Here is an 18,791-nt window from a genome sequence, read left to right as displayed (position 1 = left end):
AGATCAATCACCTCGTAAAACAAACATTATGTCCCATTATTTTCTTATTACAGTTAATTAGATTTATAAAACACAAAAAGCTTTGAAAGTGAAAAACTTAGAAATGCTGTCAGAACAGTTTAGGCCATGATTTCTCATTTGTGAAAGGGAAGGGATTTACTAAATCTATTGAGAAAAGAAAGGATTTTCATTTAAAAATTTTGCTGAACAGTGAATTCTTTTTTTAACTTAAAAACATGTTAGTGCAATGCTACCAACCCAAACAGTGCAAGTTGTCTTAAGACTGTGATACCAGAATGTGAAGTGCACTGGAGATTTAAAGAGAGAGGGTGATATAGTTAATACTGTCTAGAGCTAATTGCAAAAAAAATTACAGAAAAAAGGGAAAAGAAAAAAAAGCTATAGAGATCCCAGAAAATAAAGTTAGTTTTCCTCCAACTGTAAGATTTTAGAAATGCAAGTGTTTTTTTTTAATAAAACACTGGAGAGGGAGAAGTAAGTGTGCAGTTATGACTTGGGGACAACATAATGTGTCTCTTTTACAAAGCATCTGGGAAGTTAAGTACACTAGGTTCTGTGAAACTCAAGTGGAAATAATGACAGTTTAAGCTCATGTACACTTAGAGGTTGTGTTTAAAGAGGTGGTACTGAACTGTGCAAATACATGGGCTGAATACTTACCTACCTTCATTATTCACATAGCCACTATTATCATAATAATTTTACATTTAATGCTTATGCGGTTTATGAAGGAGGAGATGAGGCAGAGAGCTATATGAATTGGTGAAAGTTATGTTCAATGGCTACACTAAAGGGGTTAAACTAGTGGCTCTCAAGGCAAAAATCAGACAAAACTGCTGAGCTAATACCCCTGGGCACATTATCTGTTGTAACTCTCACTAAAAAACAGTGCCTTGCCCTGACAGTATTCAACCTCTCCATGTAATTTCAAAGAAAAGCACAAGGGCAAGTGAGAAAGCTGGATGCAACTGGAAGAAGATACAAGAATCCTTGGACTTAGCACATTAACTCAATTCACCTTTTAGTTATTTTAATTTTTCCCTTTGGAATTACTCTTTCCTCAGGAAGGCTGTGTGCTTGTTTTCAAGAATCTCATCCTGCTTCTAAAAATGCCTATACTTGTGCTTGATTTAGTTAAATAGAATTTAAAAATAAAATTGCTATTGGATAAGGACATTTGAAGACACTGATATGCTTTCTAAAATCCCATTATAAAACTGTTTTTTTTTTTAATGATAAAGCTACTTTTGCTGAAAAGGATAGTTGAATACTATTAATTCATGATAATTCAAATCCCTCATAACTGATGAATTAAAGAAAATTGGCTGGTGACCAACATTAACCCTCCAAAACTTTTTGAAGATATTTCTTCAACCATCCAGGGATCAATTCTGTATCTGGAAAGACAAATACATTACTGAGAGCAGCATACAGCCATATAAAAAACAAGGGGAAATATTTGATGAAAAACAATGAAAGAAAAAAAAATACTGTAAGTTTTGAATGTTGGTAGCTATGATTATGCAAGTAGTTGACCCCCAAATTACAGAAAACACACCACACTTCTGTGGTTGCTGATCCTTGGGGAATTTTATTTTGTCAAATAAACGCAAGGTCTTTTCAACAACTCAAATGCAAAATATGACCCTCTCAAGCATTAATTTAAAGGATTTGACATTTTCAAAGGGGAGGTTCACAAAGACTAATAAGAAATGCAAGTTTCCAGGGAGCAGGGATATTGCCTTCTCATGAAAAAAACCTAAGTTAGTACACACAAATTCATTTTCTGGGGATAGATGGAACCCTTGGGAAGGAATGAAACTCAGTTACATAGCAGCTGATCCAAGTCTGCAATTTTTAAATGGAAGATAATCTGTTATCTTATATTCGCCTTGTCAAAAATGAGTCTACAGCTGACAAACGAATTGAATGTCTTCAACCTAAGAATAAGGCAATTCCCCCAAAAAGAGAAGGGGTAGTGGAAGGTTTCACACAGTCTGGATGAGATAAATTTGCAGCAACAGTTAGAAGGCAAAAAAAATATATATATATTTTTTTCCCCTTCTATTCTCTTTTCTTCTTTCTGACAAATTTCACCTGTTACTATTTAAAATTTGAATTTCCTCTCACTTTTTAAATCCCATGAATTTATCATTTCATTATTCCTCACTGTAACCTGGAACTTCACATCTCTCTCAGAAAGTCTAGATCAGACTATGCCTACATACCTAAAATTAATTGCGTTAGTGCCCACTTGAAATATATACTCATCAGTCAATATCTGATGTCCACTTTTCCAGGCGTCTGAGTAGTTGTAACCAGCTATTACCAACCATTTTCTGTGTTCTTGTCCTCTCAAAATATCATACATTTCCTCTTGGTCAATCTTTCTCCATCTCCTTCTCTACATATACGGATTTACTATCACCTCTGCCAATCCTTCTCTTCCCTCCATGCCTCTCCCTCTGTTGGATGCACCATCATCTTGTCACATGCCAGGTTTTTCTTAGCAATGACAACAGTCCAATCCCTCTTTTCTTTAGTAAAGAAAAGAGAAAAGCATTCTGATTCTGAGTCACCCTTCGGTCTTTTCAAAGCCTTGAAACTGTTGTTTCCAGGACAGCCATACTGGGACAGATGAATATAGCTCCTCTTTGGGCATGACACAGAGCTCTTCATTGAGAAACTGCATCTGCCTGCCAGATGCTGTGACTATTTTCCTCACATTGGGTTATTCTTATTTGCTCTTTGTCTTGAGACTGGATAACATTGGTATAAACGCATTAAATGGCTGTGGCCTCAGCAGTGAGACTACTGCAGGCAGGATGTCATGTTTGCTTCTTTAATCCACATTTACAGAGATATTTTGAAAGTTTTTTTTTGTAGCTATCTGGTAGCTCACGTCCTAATCTGATTTCCGTGTCTTCTTTGTCTTCTCTACCCCTTCTAAAATAAGCAGCTTGTTCAAATTCAGGCATTGATCTTCTATCAGTTTTCCCTTTCTGAATTCTGAGCTTGATGAGTTTTCTCAGACATCTTGCTCAGGTCCTTCAAAACTGCCTCTGTTGTTTAAAATTCCTTTTCAGTTTTAACCTTTCTTTTGTCTCCCTATATAACAAACTTATAAAATTTCCCTTTGCATTGTCTTCCTTCAACAACCACAAGCCTACTTATTATCTATACAGTGTTGCCAATGCACATGCTTAATGGATAGATCAAGGAATTCCCTGTGGAAGCATTTACTGGGTTGCACTCTAACATGGTCTTTATTTTCTCAAAGATGTCACAAAGTGTGTGCTCTCAGAAATTCTTGTCAGTACTCAAACACCTAACAGGATCGTTGTTTTCATGATGAAAGTGTTAACTTTCCTCTAGTTTAATACTGTCTTTCTTCACTGTTTTTCTTCAGTTCAGCAGTTGCATCCATTGTTTTATAGTTCTAAATCACCAACTGCCTGCCTTTGGGTTGCCTCTTTGACACAAGTGTCTCTAGTTTCTTCATCAAAAGTTTTTTTTTCAGAAGCAGTGGACTAGGAAAGGGAAAGGGAAGGGAAATTCTTTGCTGTGCAACATATACCCAGGAAGTATGTTCGTTTCCATAAATCACTTAAGCATTTTGAGATTCATAGAGCTTCTGTTGTTTTTACTAAGATGAAATGACATGTGATCTTGTGGTTCATTACACAGAAACACTCTAAAATGCTAGGAAATTGTTTGTCAGTAGGCATTTTACAGAAAGCCCCATCATTTTCAATTGAACATTGAATTGCACGTTTAAACCTATGCAACTATATAGAAAATGACTGTTTTGCTTCCTCCTAAAATCACTCGTCTAGTTACTGGAGGACATTAGCATCTTTCTTCACATTATTCATAATTCATCAATTTATTTAGTGTTAACTTCTCACACAACACAAACACGTTCCTCTGTCCATTCACCACTCTGTATCTATGCACACAGTTTATGTAAGAGGCTTCTGCATTGAATACTTTTGTTTGTTATTAAAAAAAAGATCAGCCACAAGATTTGTATCTGACTTCAATCCTTTTGAGCTTCTTTAAACTACAAAGTCAGAGAGATCTTGGGTTTGCTTCAAGTGAAGTTCTGTTATAAATTCAGCTTCAGCTCTTTCTCATTGCCTTGTATTCATTATGGAAAGGGCAAGTTTTTCTTAATTCATAGCTGTAGTGGCTTCTCATAATATCTGGCCTCTTTTGCTTTCTGATAGCTTTTTATTTAAATGTACAGAGAAGCAAACTCAAATGGCGTTTATATTTGAATGCACACTTATTTCTAGTCACAAATAATAGGAAGGTACATTGTTACAGCTTGAAAAAAGAGTCATGCAAGGGCTCTGATGGAAGTAGAGTTGCTGTATAATGGATTATGAAAACTAGATCTTGATTTGACTCATGGGAAACTAACCTTAGGTTTAAGTTGATAAGAAAAAGGGAGAAAGCCATCACAGAAAAAAAACAGCTGAAGATAAACCACTTTGATAAACACTTAAGTGTTATTAGGAGGCACCACATACCAAGCTTGAGGCCTGTTTTTGACAAACAAGCTAGTGCCTGATGTTGATAAAAATCAAGGAAGTTTGATTCCTCCGGAGTAGGAAGTTCTTGTGAGAGAATGACAAAGCAGATAGAAGGAAAGCAAGGGACAAGAATTTTGTCCCGCACTATCACATACGATCAGAGAACATGGGCCTGTATTAACATTCATTTTTTTCTTAAATTTTGTTTCTACTGATAAGATTAGGGAGTCTCTTTATTCCCCACTGGTCAGACTGTGAAGGGAAGTGGAACACGTAACTCAGTTGAAACAGATTTTCAGGGCAAGTAAGGTGGATATCCTGTATAGTTATCCTGTAAGGATTATGCTTATGAGCATGTTATTGCAATATGATATGCGTTCAGAGCATGCCAGCTGTTCCACGTTACTTCAGAATGCACACACATTTAAGCTTGTGCAAACAGGAGGTATCTTAGCCACACAGTGTAGAACTTCTAATGCAATCAGGAATGACCTAGACTGATGTGTTTATTTTATCACAGGGTCACCTATTTTTTTGACCATATTCTAACAAATAAGACATCACGGAATTCCAGAGAGAAGTAGAAGGTACAAAATCAAAGCTGGTGCACTCTAAGAGCCAATGCATAGAAGACAGGACAGAGGTTCTAGCTTGGTCCACAGCAAGGACAAAATGGTCTTGGGGATCAAAGGAAGAACGGCAGAAGGTGCAGTCTATATAAAAGCCTAAGAATGACAACCTCTGCATTTTCTTCATTGAGGGTTTGAGAACGCAGTGTATCTCAATCTGTTTCCATTTGCAAATTTTTCCATTATTACTATTGTGGTACTTCCACTAGAAAATGAAAGCCTACTGAGAGCAATCCCATCTTTCCCTCAGTTAACTTTTCACAGAGTCTGAGGAACATGCATACTGTTGCTCTGGGATATCTCAGAGCAATCCATCCCAGATAGCTTTGTCTATGTGCAGCAACTAAAGAGAAGCTACTTATTAACCTATATGAAAAACTGATCTTAGTAGTCATCACTGTACCTTAACTGAGAGTAAGGCAAAGGCATCATTTTCCATATACAATCATCCAAACCAAACAATGAATATAAGACATCATACCAGCAGAGCGTTAGCAAAATTTAATTTGCTGTACATCAAATTACTCTGGCATTAAACACTGATGGCATGAACCAGTACTAAAATCGTGAGTACAGCTGTTCTATTAACTACATAAATTATCTTAAAGATACACCGCAGAAGTAAATGCCATTTCAGGTGCTGCTATTATCAATGGAAATACAGTCAGATGAAAAGGGTATAAAGCAAGCAGGTCTCTGTCCTTTCTGGATTTAGCAGAGGTCCTGTTAAAAAACTCACTGCTGCTTGTAATCTTGTGCCTGACATTTATGCTGACATTTGCTGGTGCCACAGCACTCTGACTGCAGTGCAGATGATGACTGACAGCAGCTTACTTCATTTTAGTTTACTCTTTCTCACCATTTGCATATATGATTTTCCTCTACTTTTTTTGAGAGAGAGCACTAGAAAATGCTAATGGCCCATTATGGCTAATGGCTCAAATACATATGTTCTGCAAAAGCAGCATGTATTCAGTGAGGAGGAAACTAAACAGACCTCTTCACATGTGTGGAAAAATGTGATCTATCTGCGTTTATGTTGCTAGAGAAACTAAGCAAGAGTGCTAATGGGAGACTCCCAGAAAGTATACTGCAAATTTCAAGCAATAGTATTCCAGGCTAGGCTAGGTTAGGAACCAATTTGCCTCTACAAGCAATCCATAGAAATTTGAACTCTTGAAGAGATCATTTAAATTCTTTTTAATATAAAATGCTGATGTACATGAATTAATTCAACAAGGAAGACAAGAACAGCTTTATAGCGTAATATCTGAGCGAATCTAATGCAATTCTTAATCCTGGCTTAGGCTTTTAATCTCCTTGCTCGCTGTGTTCATTTACCTACAACATGATTACCAAAGGCAACAAAGCAAAATCAGAAGGATATATTGTAATGACAGCATAGAGAAAGGTTATGCACAGATAACACATACTTAATCTTGTATTGAAGTGACAGTGGCTCCCTTTAGTTAGAATTAATGGATATGGATATAATGCATATATAATGGGCATAAGTCATCTTTATTTATAGTTGCCAATACATTTGCTTTCCCTTCTCCCCAATAGAAGAAGTAGAAGTTCCTTCCTACTCATCAGACCTGTGTGTGAAAGAGACTGAGGTTTAAACCTCATCTTTCCTAACAGCGGTAGGCAGGTTTCTACATTCTCCCCCTCAAGGTAATGTTCCCAGTCATAAAGGAGCAGAAAACAACCCCTTCTGCCCTTTTCACAAACTTTTTGACTTACTAGGCAAGGGAATACCTGCCAAAACAAGTGAACCAAGAAAAGAAGGGCAATTTTTCACTGTAATTCAGATCTGAGATTAGGGACACTGGAACTCGACTGAATATGCATGGCAGGCACCGGCAGAAGTTCAGGCACTATGGAAGTATTACTGGTGAAAGTTTAGGTCCTATGGGAATTTACATTGCTTGCAGCTATGCAGAAGGTAAATCTATAAATCCCATAGCTGTGCACCTCCATATAGAAGTTACATACTTCAGCAGGAAACTCAGGTGTAATTTTCAGCACGCTATTTTAGTGATTGTGTCTTCTCTAACACTGCTTATGCATTTATGAAGAAGTTATGTATACCTTTGGTACAATGATGGTATAACTTAAGTGGAAACCTTTCAATTTTCTGTGGGAATCTAACCCAAGAAATACTTTTTGTATTTAGGTGACTACTTTGAAGAAGGTCTCTTTACAGCTAAGGAAGAAAACCAGAACAGTGACCGAACAAACAAATAAAACATTCACATGAATTTATTTGTGTCTGTCTTGCATTTGGCTCTTAATCTTAGTTCAGGAGACCTGAACCAAACCTATGGACGTGATTCTGAAGGCCTTGAAGCACCTATATGATGTGAAAAGAATGGCTGTACGTGCCAGCATCTGCCTCACCGTAAACTTGACTGATGAACATATTTTACACAGCTTATCTTGCAAAGGGATGTATTTTACTGTCAAATTTCTACTGGTATGCAAAAGGAATGTTGAGTCAGGCATATTAACAAAAAAAAACCTTAGTTCATCATTTTTCTGTAAAACTTTCCTCATTTAGGCACTCTGAGAAAAAAATATACTGCCCTGAAACTTATCCAATCAATCACAGTCAAACAATGTGAGAATCATAACTGAAGTGAGCCACTAGTTGACATACCAAACTAATCACAGAATCACAGAATGGCCCAAGTTGGAAGGGACATAAAGGTTAGCTATAATTCCTTCTGATGTTTCTTTCAAAAACAAAAACAAAACAAGCAACAACAGCACAAACAAACAAACAAACAAACAAAAGAAAAAAAGAGGAAACATTTTCCGTTTTTCATATGAATTGATCAGGATTGACATGATGCAAATTTAAAAAGCTTCAATCAATTTAATCCAGTTTAGTGGAAAAACCAAAAACAGACTTTAAGTAATTTTGACTAATGAAATGATGGAAGGGAACCATAACTGCCCACAGATATTCTGTATCCAGGAAATGAAGCCAAATTGGCCAGCTAAACTGCTCATTTTGAGCTTTTCACTTAGTGTAAGTGTGTTCTGAATGAAAAGAGAGGAAAGTTTTCAACATCTGAATCATATTCTCATGCCAAATTGATTTGAACATTAATTTTTGCATTTAATTTAATGAAACCTTTCAGTTTGTATTTACCAAAACATGACACAGTTTGCTTCACTGAAACTCATTCTGTAACAAAGTCTTAATTCAATTTTCAAAATTGAATTCATTTCCAGGTTTTCATTTTTTTTTGTATTAAAAAATAATTTAAAATGCATTCTCCTCTCATAATATGCTGCAATTAAGAATCAGAAAAAAGTGCAATTGCTACATCAACCTAATAAAGCCAGCGCAATAATTCCCTTATGTTTCAATAAAATTTGGTTTGGCTCTTTGACTGAAATAGCTCATTAGTCACCATGCTCCTGGTTTTCATTTCTAGATTGCTTAATGATAGCGAAGGTTACAGAGTTGAGTTAGTGGGTAAACTGGTCAACGATAAGGCATTTCTGGCACTCCCACAGCAGCACAGTCAAGTATTTAAGCATGTAAGTGCCACATTTCTCTGCTGCATCTGAATGCAAAAGGATGGGGGCCTGTTTCAAGGAAGTAGAGAGCACATCACATTTCTGGGTAACCATGACAATGAGACAGCAGGAAGAAGAAATGTTTGCCCAAACAGCATCCAGTCACATAACCTCTGCGTAACACTGCTCTGGTTAAACAATATGCCAAAGGGCTAAGAAGGGCTTACTTAGTGTACGTTGCACAGTAAATAAAATGCCCCAGCCTTAGGTGTAGACATCCAGGGGCCTTTCTGTGTCTTAAATACATGTCTGAGAGATCACCTGGACTCAGCAAAGTTTCATCTGAGTGCATGAATTGATGTTGCTATATTTAGCAACATTACCAATGTACGGTCACACCGCTACTAAAACCAATGACACTTAGTCCCAGCTGAGTATCTGCTTCCCCAAAACCCCACTCTCAAGCTTGCTTGAGAAAGTACTGCAAAATAGCAAGTTAGCTAAACAAAACAATAGTCGTCTTGCTATTACAAAACATCCATGGGGTGTGCAAAGTTAGATGGCACTTTACAGACACTTTACAAAAAGCCACATTTGCACTGTGTCTCTTGCTCCATACACCTAGAAACACACTACTCTTCTGCTTTAAAATTGTACTTGCTCTGCCATCTGAGTCTTGGGATGGGGTGAGTACGGCACCTGCACAATTGGACTGTGTCCCTGTGACAGTACTGTCAGGCTGCATTGCTCTGGGGCACAGCAGTGCCTCAGGGGGCACAGTTTCTTTGTCAAATACATGAGGAAGTGATGAAACAGATCTTTGGCGCCACATGGTCTTGCATTTTATGTGTTGCCAGAAGCCTGTGATCCTTCCCCTTGACCTAATCAACATCTTATAGTACCTCCAAAACAAACTCTTTATTGTTTGATCCAGTTCAGAAGCTGGACTTGAACAATCTTCAGAAAATAAACTCATTTGACTTTACTCCTCTTGAGCCCCTCGTGTTTTTCAGAAATGAATCTCCTGCTCTATCTGCTATATATAGGTTGTATTTAACATAATTAAAGTGCTAAAGTGATGAATCTTCTCACTGAGGGCAAATAATAGTTGAATGCATGAGATAGGTACTCAGCAGGAAAGAAGTACAGATACCAACAAGCAGGGAAGCTACAGACTAGGGAATCCCAAGATGCACAAAGTAGGAGATATTAAAAAGTGGGTAGGAGACAATGAGCAGCAAGCATCATGGGCCACTATGTCTTTTAATCCTCTGTCGCTCCCTTTCTGTTTGTATTAGCTGACTTCTGTAGATGACTCAGTAGGCACGCATAGAAATGAACTACATTGCTTTGACATGCACAGCACAAAACCAACTCAGAATCAAGCTGGGGTCACTAAATTACAATGGCGGGAGAAATTAAATAGCATGAGTTAGAGGGAGGATGTGGAGTTCTTTTTGTTTGGGATGTGTCTGTTTTCCTAGCTGACAAAGGCCTGCATGGTTTGGCTTATTTAGAGATATAGCTAACAGCTGATAGGAAGACTGAAGGGAAAAAAGATCTTTTTTCATTCTCTGTCAACCCCGCTGAGGAAAGACTTGCTTTTGAAACTAACTTTTAAGAAGAACAGCAAAACGTTGATGAATCTGTACCTCAGTCAGCACTCATACAACTGAAGGCCCCTCTAACTAGGATGCAGAGGTCTGTTCTTAGCACCTTTGCCCTTATTTCACTGCTAGACCATGTAAGTTATATGGGAGTATATAGGAGAAAGAACTGGAGATAAAAGTTTTCAAGCTCACCTCTTCATCTCCCAGAAACTTAAACAGTCTTCTGCTACAGTAGTCCCCTCACAGGTTATGCAGCTACCTGTATGTATTCCTCATTAAGTCTTCATTCACAATGATTTTTCCTTCTATTTTATTGACATTGATAAAGACCAGACTGCACATGCATTAACTAAGGAGTCTGATTCTTTGAACTCCCATTTCCCATTGAGCCTGTGAAAGAGATCAATGTGCAAAGACCCTGAAGATAGATTCTTTGCATTACTCAGAACTTGCTTCCCTGCAGCCTCCTTCTCTGTTATATTCAGGAAGGGCCAGGAGAAATATCAGAACTTCAGTCCTGACTCAGTTTTGTATTCTGTAGTTTGAATCCATCCCAGCTTTTATGATAAAACTATAGAATATGAAATATGCTATTGCAAACAAAATGTGGACCAATTAGTAACGTTTAAAGAGTTATACACTCTTTGAAAAAAAATCCTTTTTTAAAATGTATGTTTGTCTTTATGTTACACTAAATTGTGAATGAACTTCCACACTACTAAACAAAATATCTGTCAAAATTTTGAAAAGCCAACTCTCTATCAATATTTATTTCATAAATTCAAAAATTAGGATTGCTGTTTAATTTACCTGACTCCCTAGTTAAACAAACAAGGAAGGAAAGAAGGAAAGTTGCAACAGATTTCCATGAAATACCAGCATGGTAAAAAAACACTATTGAAGAAATCAGTTACATATGAGTTAGAACTACAAATTGCATTATGCCCCTGTTGGAGTACTCAACAGTTCAGACATTTCTATGAGTCTTATTTAAGCCTCATCAACTCCATAATTTCAGTAAATACATAACTTCAAATAGTAGCTGTACTATATCAAATGCCATAGGGAGGAAGATGCCAAAATGGATGAAAAATCATAGTCTTTCCAATAAAAATATTCTTTTTGGTCAACGTTATTTGCTAAACATAACCTAAACTTATTAATCATTTTGCTCAAACCACAACTGCATTTTTTTTATAAATACACTAATTAACCCTCCAGTTTCTCTCAGCTTCTTCTCAGCTGTCCTTCCTCTTTCTTTTCTTGTAGTAGATAAAAAGCCTATCTCTTATGTTTAAAAACATAATCTCTCCTTAAAATCATGCCTCTACTAAAAACCTCATTTGGAGATGCTGTGACATTTGGTAGACTTGGAAACCCTGCCCAGGGAAGACTGGATGTGGCAGCTGTATGATCCCTGAAGGTGCTTTAATAGGCATTCAATAGATTATCCATTGTTCTTACCACATAGCTGCAGTTGTTAAAGATAGATCAATGGACAGCATACAATAAGAGACAGTAGCCCAATCAAATCAAAGAGAGTGAAGAGAAAAATAAAAAACTTTAATTTGAGAAGATCATTCTATTGTTTTCAATAGAATTCACAGGAAAATGTGTTAACACTGAACTTCCCCACCCCAGACTATTCCAGCTCTACCTATTAGCAAGAGGAACAAAGAAGGTACTCTGCCAAAACACTCACTTTTATGTTCAGAAGATACACGTCTCAGAAAGCAGACTTGACTAAGGGCTGCCTGCATTATGTACAGAAGCAGCTTCCTGGTCAGTTTAAGTATATGACTCTTAATGCACAGATTTAAACGGGAAGTTGCTTTGGCTTCAGGGAAGCAAAATCTAGTCCAGAGATCTCGTGGTGTAATACATTAGAAAAATAATATTAATTTCAGTTAAATGTAAACCATATATTTTACTGTTTTTTTAATTGCCCAAAATGTCAATTTTGGTTAAGTTTAAAAAAAAATAAATAACCTGGTTGGTTTGTTCAACCATATGAGTGAATTTCAACTTGTTGTTTAAGTAAAAGGATATCTGCAACATCATAAAAATACAGATTCTGTTTCTTACATTTTCTTCTCATAAAAAATGGAAAATGAAGAAAAATGTGAAAGCGCTTAGGGCTATGGTATTTGGTTTGAGGATCAGTTGAACATTTTATTTTGTCTGTAGCACTAATTATAGATTTGATTATTATATAAATATTGTTTCATGTTAGTTCTATGGCCAGACTTCTAAATTTAGAACTCACCTTTTTTTTCATGATGTACTTTCAATAATAAACATTATGATCAAGGTCTAGGTGTATGTTACAGTATTAAAATGCCTCCTTTTTAAGCACTCGGTGGAGTCACTGTTACTGTTCTACTATGGCTTAGCTAGTCTGCCTGTAAAAATGAAGGTTTATTTTCATGTGGTTTGAACTAGAACGGCCGATTTTTGATGTGTGCTCACCCATAACCATTAAAATTGTATGCAATGGCAGCTTAAATGTTTTATTTTCAAATAAACAGGCAAATGGACTGTTATTTCTATAAATAAGCATACTAACAGAATCATGCCCAAGTTTTTAGCCTGGAGCAAGAGGAAACCACACATTTTCTGTTTATTTTTGTGGGTTTTACTATTTTAAGTTACATGAGGCCCTGAACTAAAGATATTCTGACATTTCTGGTTACTCTGAAGAAAAAAAGTCCCAATAGTTTCTTAACAAGTTAAGTCAGTTTATTCTTGCTGCTGAGTGACAAAAAAGTATTTTCTGCCACAACGATATATGCAATGTCCTCCTGGATGTCTCTAATCTCTTCTAACGGAGCTCAAAAGAAAAATGTAGGAAAATAGGAAAAGGGTTGACGAAGGGCCTAGTCCTGCAAGTATGTATCCAAAACTACTTACATGCATAGTGCCACTAAATGTGATTCTGCAGGAGTATTTGAGAACTGTCCCTGTCTCTTTAACTGAGAACAGATGTTGAGAGTGGTATCAGATGCTCTTTTCTGTTCTCCTTTCCCTTGTCCTCAGTTTTAACACGTTCATGAAGGATAAAACACCAAGGTTCTTATGCTGTCTTTGGAACAGTAAAAGACAAGCATGAACTGAAAAACTTAGACTGTGCACTAATAAATGCTGCTTTGGTTTTCCTTTACAGCTAGCTACTTCTAATGTTTTGAAGGGCCAGAAATGGGCAACTATTTGTTTGATTTTTTTTTCTCAGTAATACCTCCGCAGCTTTTGCTTAGCCTCAATTGGTGATCGACAGTTGATGGAGATTTGGTTGAGATTTTTAACCTCAATCTTGAATAGAAAAATTCAGGGATCATCACAGGATTGAATTTTTAGAAGTCTATCAGATTATCTTTTATAAATGAATGTTTCTGCAGCCCAGAGTTACTCATCTAAATCTGGCCAGTTAAAAACAGTTCGACCTCTGTACCTCGTTTCTTTGTGGTAATAAAATCTTCTAATAAAAAGAGAGAAAAATGACTGAAGTAGGTAAATGCGGAAGAATTAAGGATGAGGAAGGCAAATGAACTCAACTGCAATCACTATGCCAGTAACAGCCTTAACTTAAAAGTATTGATTAAATATCTGAATATTTACATCTTGTACCGAAACCGCTGAAGGCAAATGATGCATTGCAAAGCAAACAGAAGCTGACCTTTGCACGTTTTCCCATCAGGCTGCAGGGTAAATCCAACTGGGCAACTGCATCGTACCCCTGTCGCGGTATCCTTGCAAGTCCGATCACAGCCTCCATTATTGACAGCACATGTTTCTGCAGAATGAAAGAGAAAGAGAGAGAGAGAGGGGGGAGAAAGGGAGTGTAATGAAATGTTCTGGGGGAGGGGAGAGGCACCAACTCTTTGGGGCAATATTACAATATCATGAAAGCAGTCTAAATTATAAGCAAGCCAACTCAAGCAAGCTCTCAAGGTCATCAGGGCCCACATACTTGTTTTGACTGGTAAATCATTTCCACAAGTCACAATTTCTTTTTCCCTCCAAACTGGTGCTTTTATTTATTATATTCAGTTTGTGCTTTTGAACTGTCTTAGGCGATAGGATGGGTTATTGCATATGAAACAAGTTTAAGAAAAAAAAAAAGTGATTGCCTTTAAAAGCAGAACCAAACATTCAGTCTGTTTCATATCAGTCAATGTCTAGCCAAGGCTTTTTAAGGTTCATTTTTTTTAAAGGAAGTTGTAGGCATAATGAACTTTAAAAAGCAGTAGAAAGCAAAGCAGAGTGCTAGACACGGAACCGAGACTTTTAAATCCTTAGTTAAGAAAGAGTTAATGGAAAATGAACTACATATATCACTTTGACAAGAATCTACATGCCCAATCTGTTCTTACTGAACTACAAGCAAAAGGCATCTGGGTTTTGTCCACTTAAAGCTTTTTGCAAATTGAAAGGAGTTTGGAGTGGGTGGGAGGGCATAATTGAGGTCACTGAACCCATTCCAAGCTGTGTCATTGAAATTTCCCAGTGCTTGTAGTATGTAGAAGGGTGGCTGGGCAAACACAGGCAAGGGAAAACTGCAGTACTTTTACAACAGTGGGCAATGGCTATTAGGTACCACCACATTAAAAAAAAAATCTTCAACTTCATCACTAAAAAAAAAAAAAAAAGAGAAAAAAAAAAGTGAAGAACACTCCCTCAATGCCATTACTTTCTGTGACTTGTGTGAGCACATGCGTAAACCTTACACATACATACACATGCATACCCACACACACACACCCATAAAATAGATAAAAGGCAAGTGAAACAATTAACTTTGCTTTGATCCAGAGAATAGGCTGGATGCAAGGATGCCAATTTAGTCAGTTTGAACTCTGAATTTATCTGAAAAGTATTTACTTCAGAGAGTAAGCCCTTTTAATAGTATCTTTTTCAGTTACTCTGGCTTTGATTAAATTAAAATAATCTCCCTGCTCCCCCCAAGATGCCATTATTCTACACAGTTCACCTCATTTTGGCTTTCCCTGGAGAGGCTTTGTCACTACTTACTCAGATTTACAGACTCTTATTGCTAAATATTCACAGCCTGTGTCACAATTGTACTCTGTAGACAGGGTCTCACAATACACTATAGGATATGCTAATAAGGAACTGCCTTAGAACAGTAGGTTGATCAAAAATTATTTACACAGAACAGAAAAGGCTTTATCTTTAAACTGACTGGTACTAAAGCATTTTTATTTTAAAGTAGCCTCTGCTAATAACCTCAAGGTGACTGCCCCTTTGGAGGGACTTCCCTGTTTCTAAGTAAAACAAAAATAAATTTGTTTTCAATTTTGAACAAGCAAAGACCTATGTATTAGTTTTGGAGTAAGCTGCTGGCACTGATGACCCAAGCTGAAATCGAGGGGTAAGGGGCACGCATGCATTAACAGCATGAGACAAAACTTTGCTGTCTATACACATTCATTCACGCTGTACTAGATATGTATACATTTATACTATATATGCTATATAATAACTTCATATTGAAAAAAAAAAAAGAATCAGTATACAAATGAATTTGCACACAACTACCAGAAAGCACAGTTAGTAAGTAGATTGCCATGTTTTTGCAACAGCTTTCTAAAGGTGGACTTGCGTCTGTACATCTTTATTCTCAGGCAGAGTCCTTGCTTACCTGTGTTCTCCAACAAAATGAATGCGCCATTGTGCATGAGCACAGACTATTTAGGTAGGACTTGAAGGACCTGAACCTACCTGCTTCAATTTTGATTTTCATTTACTTCCCTTGGAAGGACTACTTAATAGCTTTCGATGCCGACATTACTCTTTGGAGAATTCTTTTGTAAAATGAAGAAATTTCCATTTGTATATGAATGCATGTGTGTATCCTCATATGCCAAAGGAAGAAGTTTCAGATCATTTAGAAGTGCTTTCTTTTTTTTTTTTTTTCCTCCTTCGGTACAGTTTAACGGTAGAATGACTAATCAGGAGTAAAGAGTTAAAGAGTTAAGGTTAAAAACCAGGCAAAAGTGCTAAAGATGTACGTTTGGCATGGCACTGCAAACAGTAGTAAATCTTCTGTTAGCAGATTAGCTTTGGCATATGAAGAGCCCTTTATTGCAGTTCATGAGCAAGAGATGAACATGAATAGCAATATTTCTGTTTTCTGGATGACATCCAATGAAAATGAATCGACACAACAATTTTTTTTTCCCATGGCATGGATGACTGGATCTATAGGGTAAGGGTCATCCAGTGAACAAGAGTTATTTCTATGTATAAATAGAGTGAATCAAGCTAGCTTTTCTTATTTTCATAGAGATTTAGTAAAACAAACCAAAAAGGCTAAACTCCCTTCAGCTTTCCTGGTGACTCTGACATTAATACGTGATGAACTCTAATACAGAATGAAGATCCAATTGAGCGAGAGGACTTCTGACATTACCTACTAACATTTTGAATAACCAGAGAAATGTATTGATGAAATTCCTTAAGATCAAGGTCACGAGAAAAAAACATGGTAAAAGAAAGCAAATGTGAACAGCAGAATGTGGGAAAGAGGTATTACAAGCTACATCAAATAGAAGTGCTGAGGCCTATATACAACATAAACCGAAGCACGTCACCACTTGTGTTTCTGTTAGAAATGACTTCAACCTATCCTTCTCACCCCTGTCAAACTTTAGTATGTATTTGAAATGCAAAAACAAGTTTCAGAGCAGAAATAAATGTCTTATTTCCAAGCTATCATGCTAGAGATGCTATACTTATACGGAAGGGAAAGAAGAGATGTTCAAAATTAGGATTAGATTCACAATGATATTCACCCTACAGGTCACTGCTTTTCCAGTTTTTCTGATGTTTTTTCTTATGATGAAGTAGCAGAAAAGAAGTGGAAGACAAAACAGTGATATTTCGTCTCCTTCTGAATTGTGATAAAGCTCATCATTTGTAACTATTAACCTTAACTAGAATTTTAAAATGCTCATATCATTACTGAATTCCCACCAGAAAATGCAGACAGAAACAGGGATCTAAACAAAAGGAAATCTATTTACATACATAAGGCATTGTGGGAAAGCATATATTATATTTTCCACTGTCAGCTCTTTATAATGAAACAGACTTATATGTCTGCTCCCTGGATTGATAAACAAGAAGAAATCAAATTCATTACCAGCATAATATAACTATGTTTTACTACATCAGTCCATTATACTACTGGACCTGTTGTTTCTAAACATCCTAATAAACCAAATATTCTACTAAAAAGTACAAGCTTGCACTGTCAGTCCTCCAGCACTGGATTAAGGGTGTTTACTAAGTTAGCAGGTGAAGTTACATGGATATTCAGTACTTGAATGTGTCACTCCAGTGCCTGCAAGGGTTTAGCAGAGAGAGATGAGGGCCAGGCTCTAGTTCTGCATCTTCAGAATCTTTATCAGGAGGTCAGAGAGCCTGGTCACTTCCTTCCAAACAGATCTATCATCAGACAGTACTTATTTGGCTTTGAATACTATAAAATTCCTGGAATTGAATACATTTATCACGATTCGGGAACATTTCTGATAGCCTCCAATTCATTTTTTATGAAATATGTAAAATATAAGCACTCAAAATGTAAGCCTCTACTCAACTCTGGTTTTTAGAAGTCGTCAATTATTTCATAAAGCCATTCAAAATCTCCTTTCAATCATTTTATTTTCATTTTATCTTTACAGTCAAAAGAGCATAACGTGATTTCGAGTATTACTGAAAATTGGACAAATCCAGACTTTTAAAGTTTGGACCAATTTCATCTAAAATTCAAAACAAGGTTTAGAAACAGATATGGTGCAAACGAGAAGGTAGATATCTGAAGATTATAAAGTGATATAATATAACTGTCTTAGTGAGGTCACTCTATAGAATCTTTTATAAGTCATGAAGTATGGTTCCTGATGACTGATGAAGACAGCTTAAGAAGGGCAAGTGAGAGGCTCTGGGAAACTTCAGACCAGTGAGCCTCACATCAAAAATCGTAACAGAAGCCATTTCCAAGCACATGAAGGACAAGAGGAAGATTTGAGAATGTTTAAAAAACAGCTTACTAAAGGCAAACCATGCCTGGCTAACAGGATCACCTTATACATGAGTTGGTCTGTGAATAAAGGCAGAGATGTGGATGCTGTTCATCTTAAATTCAGCAAGTGCTTTGGCATGATTTTCTGTAGTATCCTTATGACTGCAGCAAGAAAAAAGAGACTGGTTAAGTGGATAATACAGTGAGTGGGTCGGATCACGGGGACTGTCGAAGCAACAAATTTAAGCTGGAATTTCAACTTAATATAAAGAAAAATACGTTCACAAAGAGAGTGGTCAAACATCAGAACAGGTATCCAGGGAGGATGTGAAATTTCTGTCCTTGGAGATATTCAAACTCAGCAGTACATGGCCATGAACAACTGGGTGTAATTGGCCTTTCCTTGAGCAGA

At 36.8% G+C, this 18,791-nt stretch overlaps 1 protein-coding gene across 4 annotated transcripts in view; it reads right to left on the bottom strand.

Moving 5' to 3' along the window:
* The window catches only part of SCUBE1 (signal peptide, CUB domain and EGF like domain containing 1), a 204,167-nt gene that overhangs the window by 59,861 nt on the left and 125,515 nt on the right, over positions 1-18,791 (bottom strand). For all 4 annotated transcript variants that reach the window (XM_052690637.1, XM_052690638.1, XM_052690639.1 and 1 more), the window contains one exon: positions 14,006-14,122. In XM_052690637.1, coding sequence (XP_052546597.1) covers positions 14,006-14,122 — 117 coding nt within the window. The remainder of the gene's footprint in view (positions 1-14,005; positions 14,123-18,791) is intronic.

Source organism: Tympanuchus pallidicinctus, unplaced genomic scaffold, assembly GCF_026119805.1.
Source record: "Tympanuchus pallidicinctus isolate F22 unplaced genomic scaffold, pur_lepc_1.0 scaffold27, whole genome shotgun sequence".
Taxonomy (NCBI): Eukaryota; Metazoa; Chordata; class Aves; order Galliformes; family Phasianidae; genus Tympanuchus; species Tympanuchus pallidicinctus.
The sequence above is the reverse complement of the archived record's forward strand: the minus strand, read 5'-3'. Positions and strand labels throughout refer to the sequence as shown.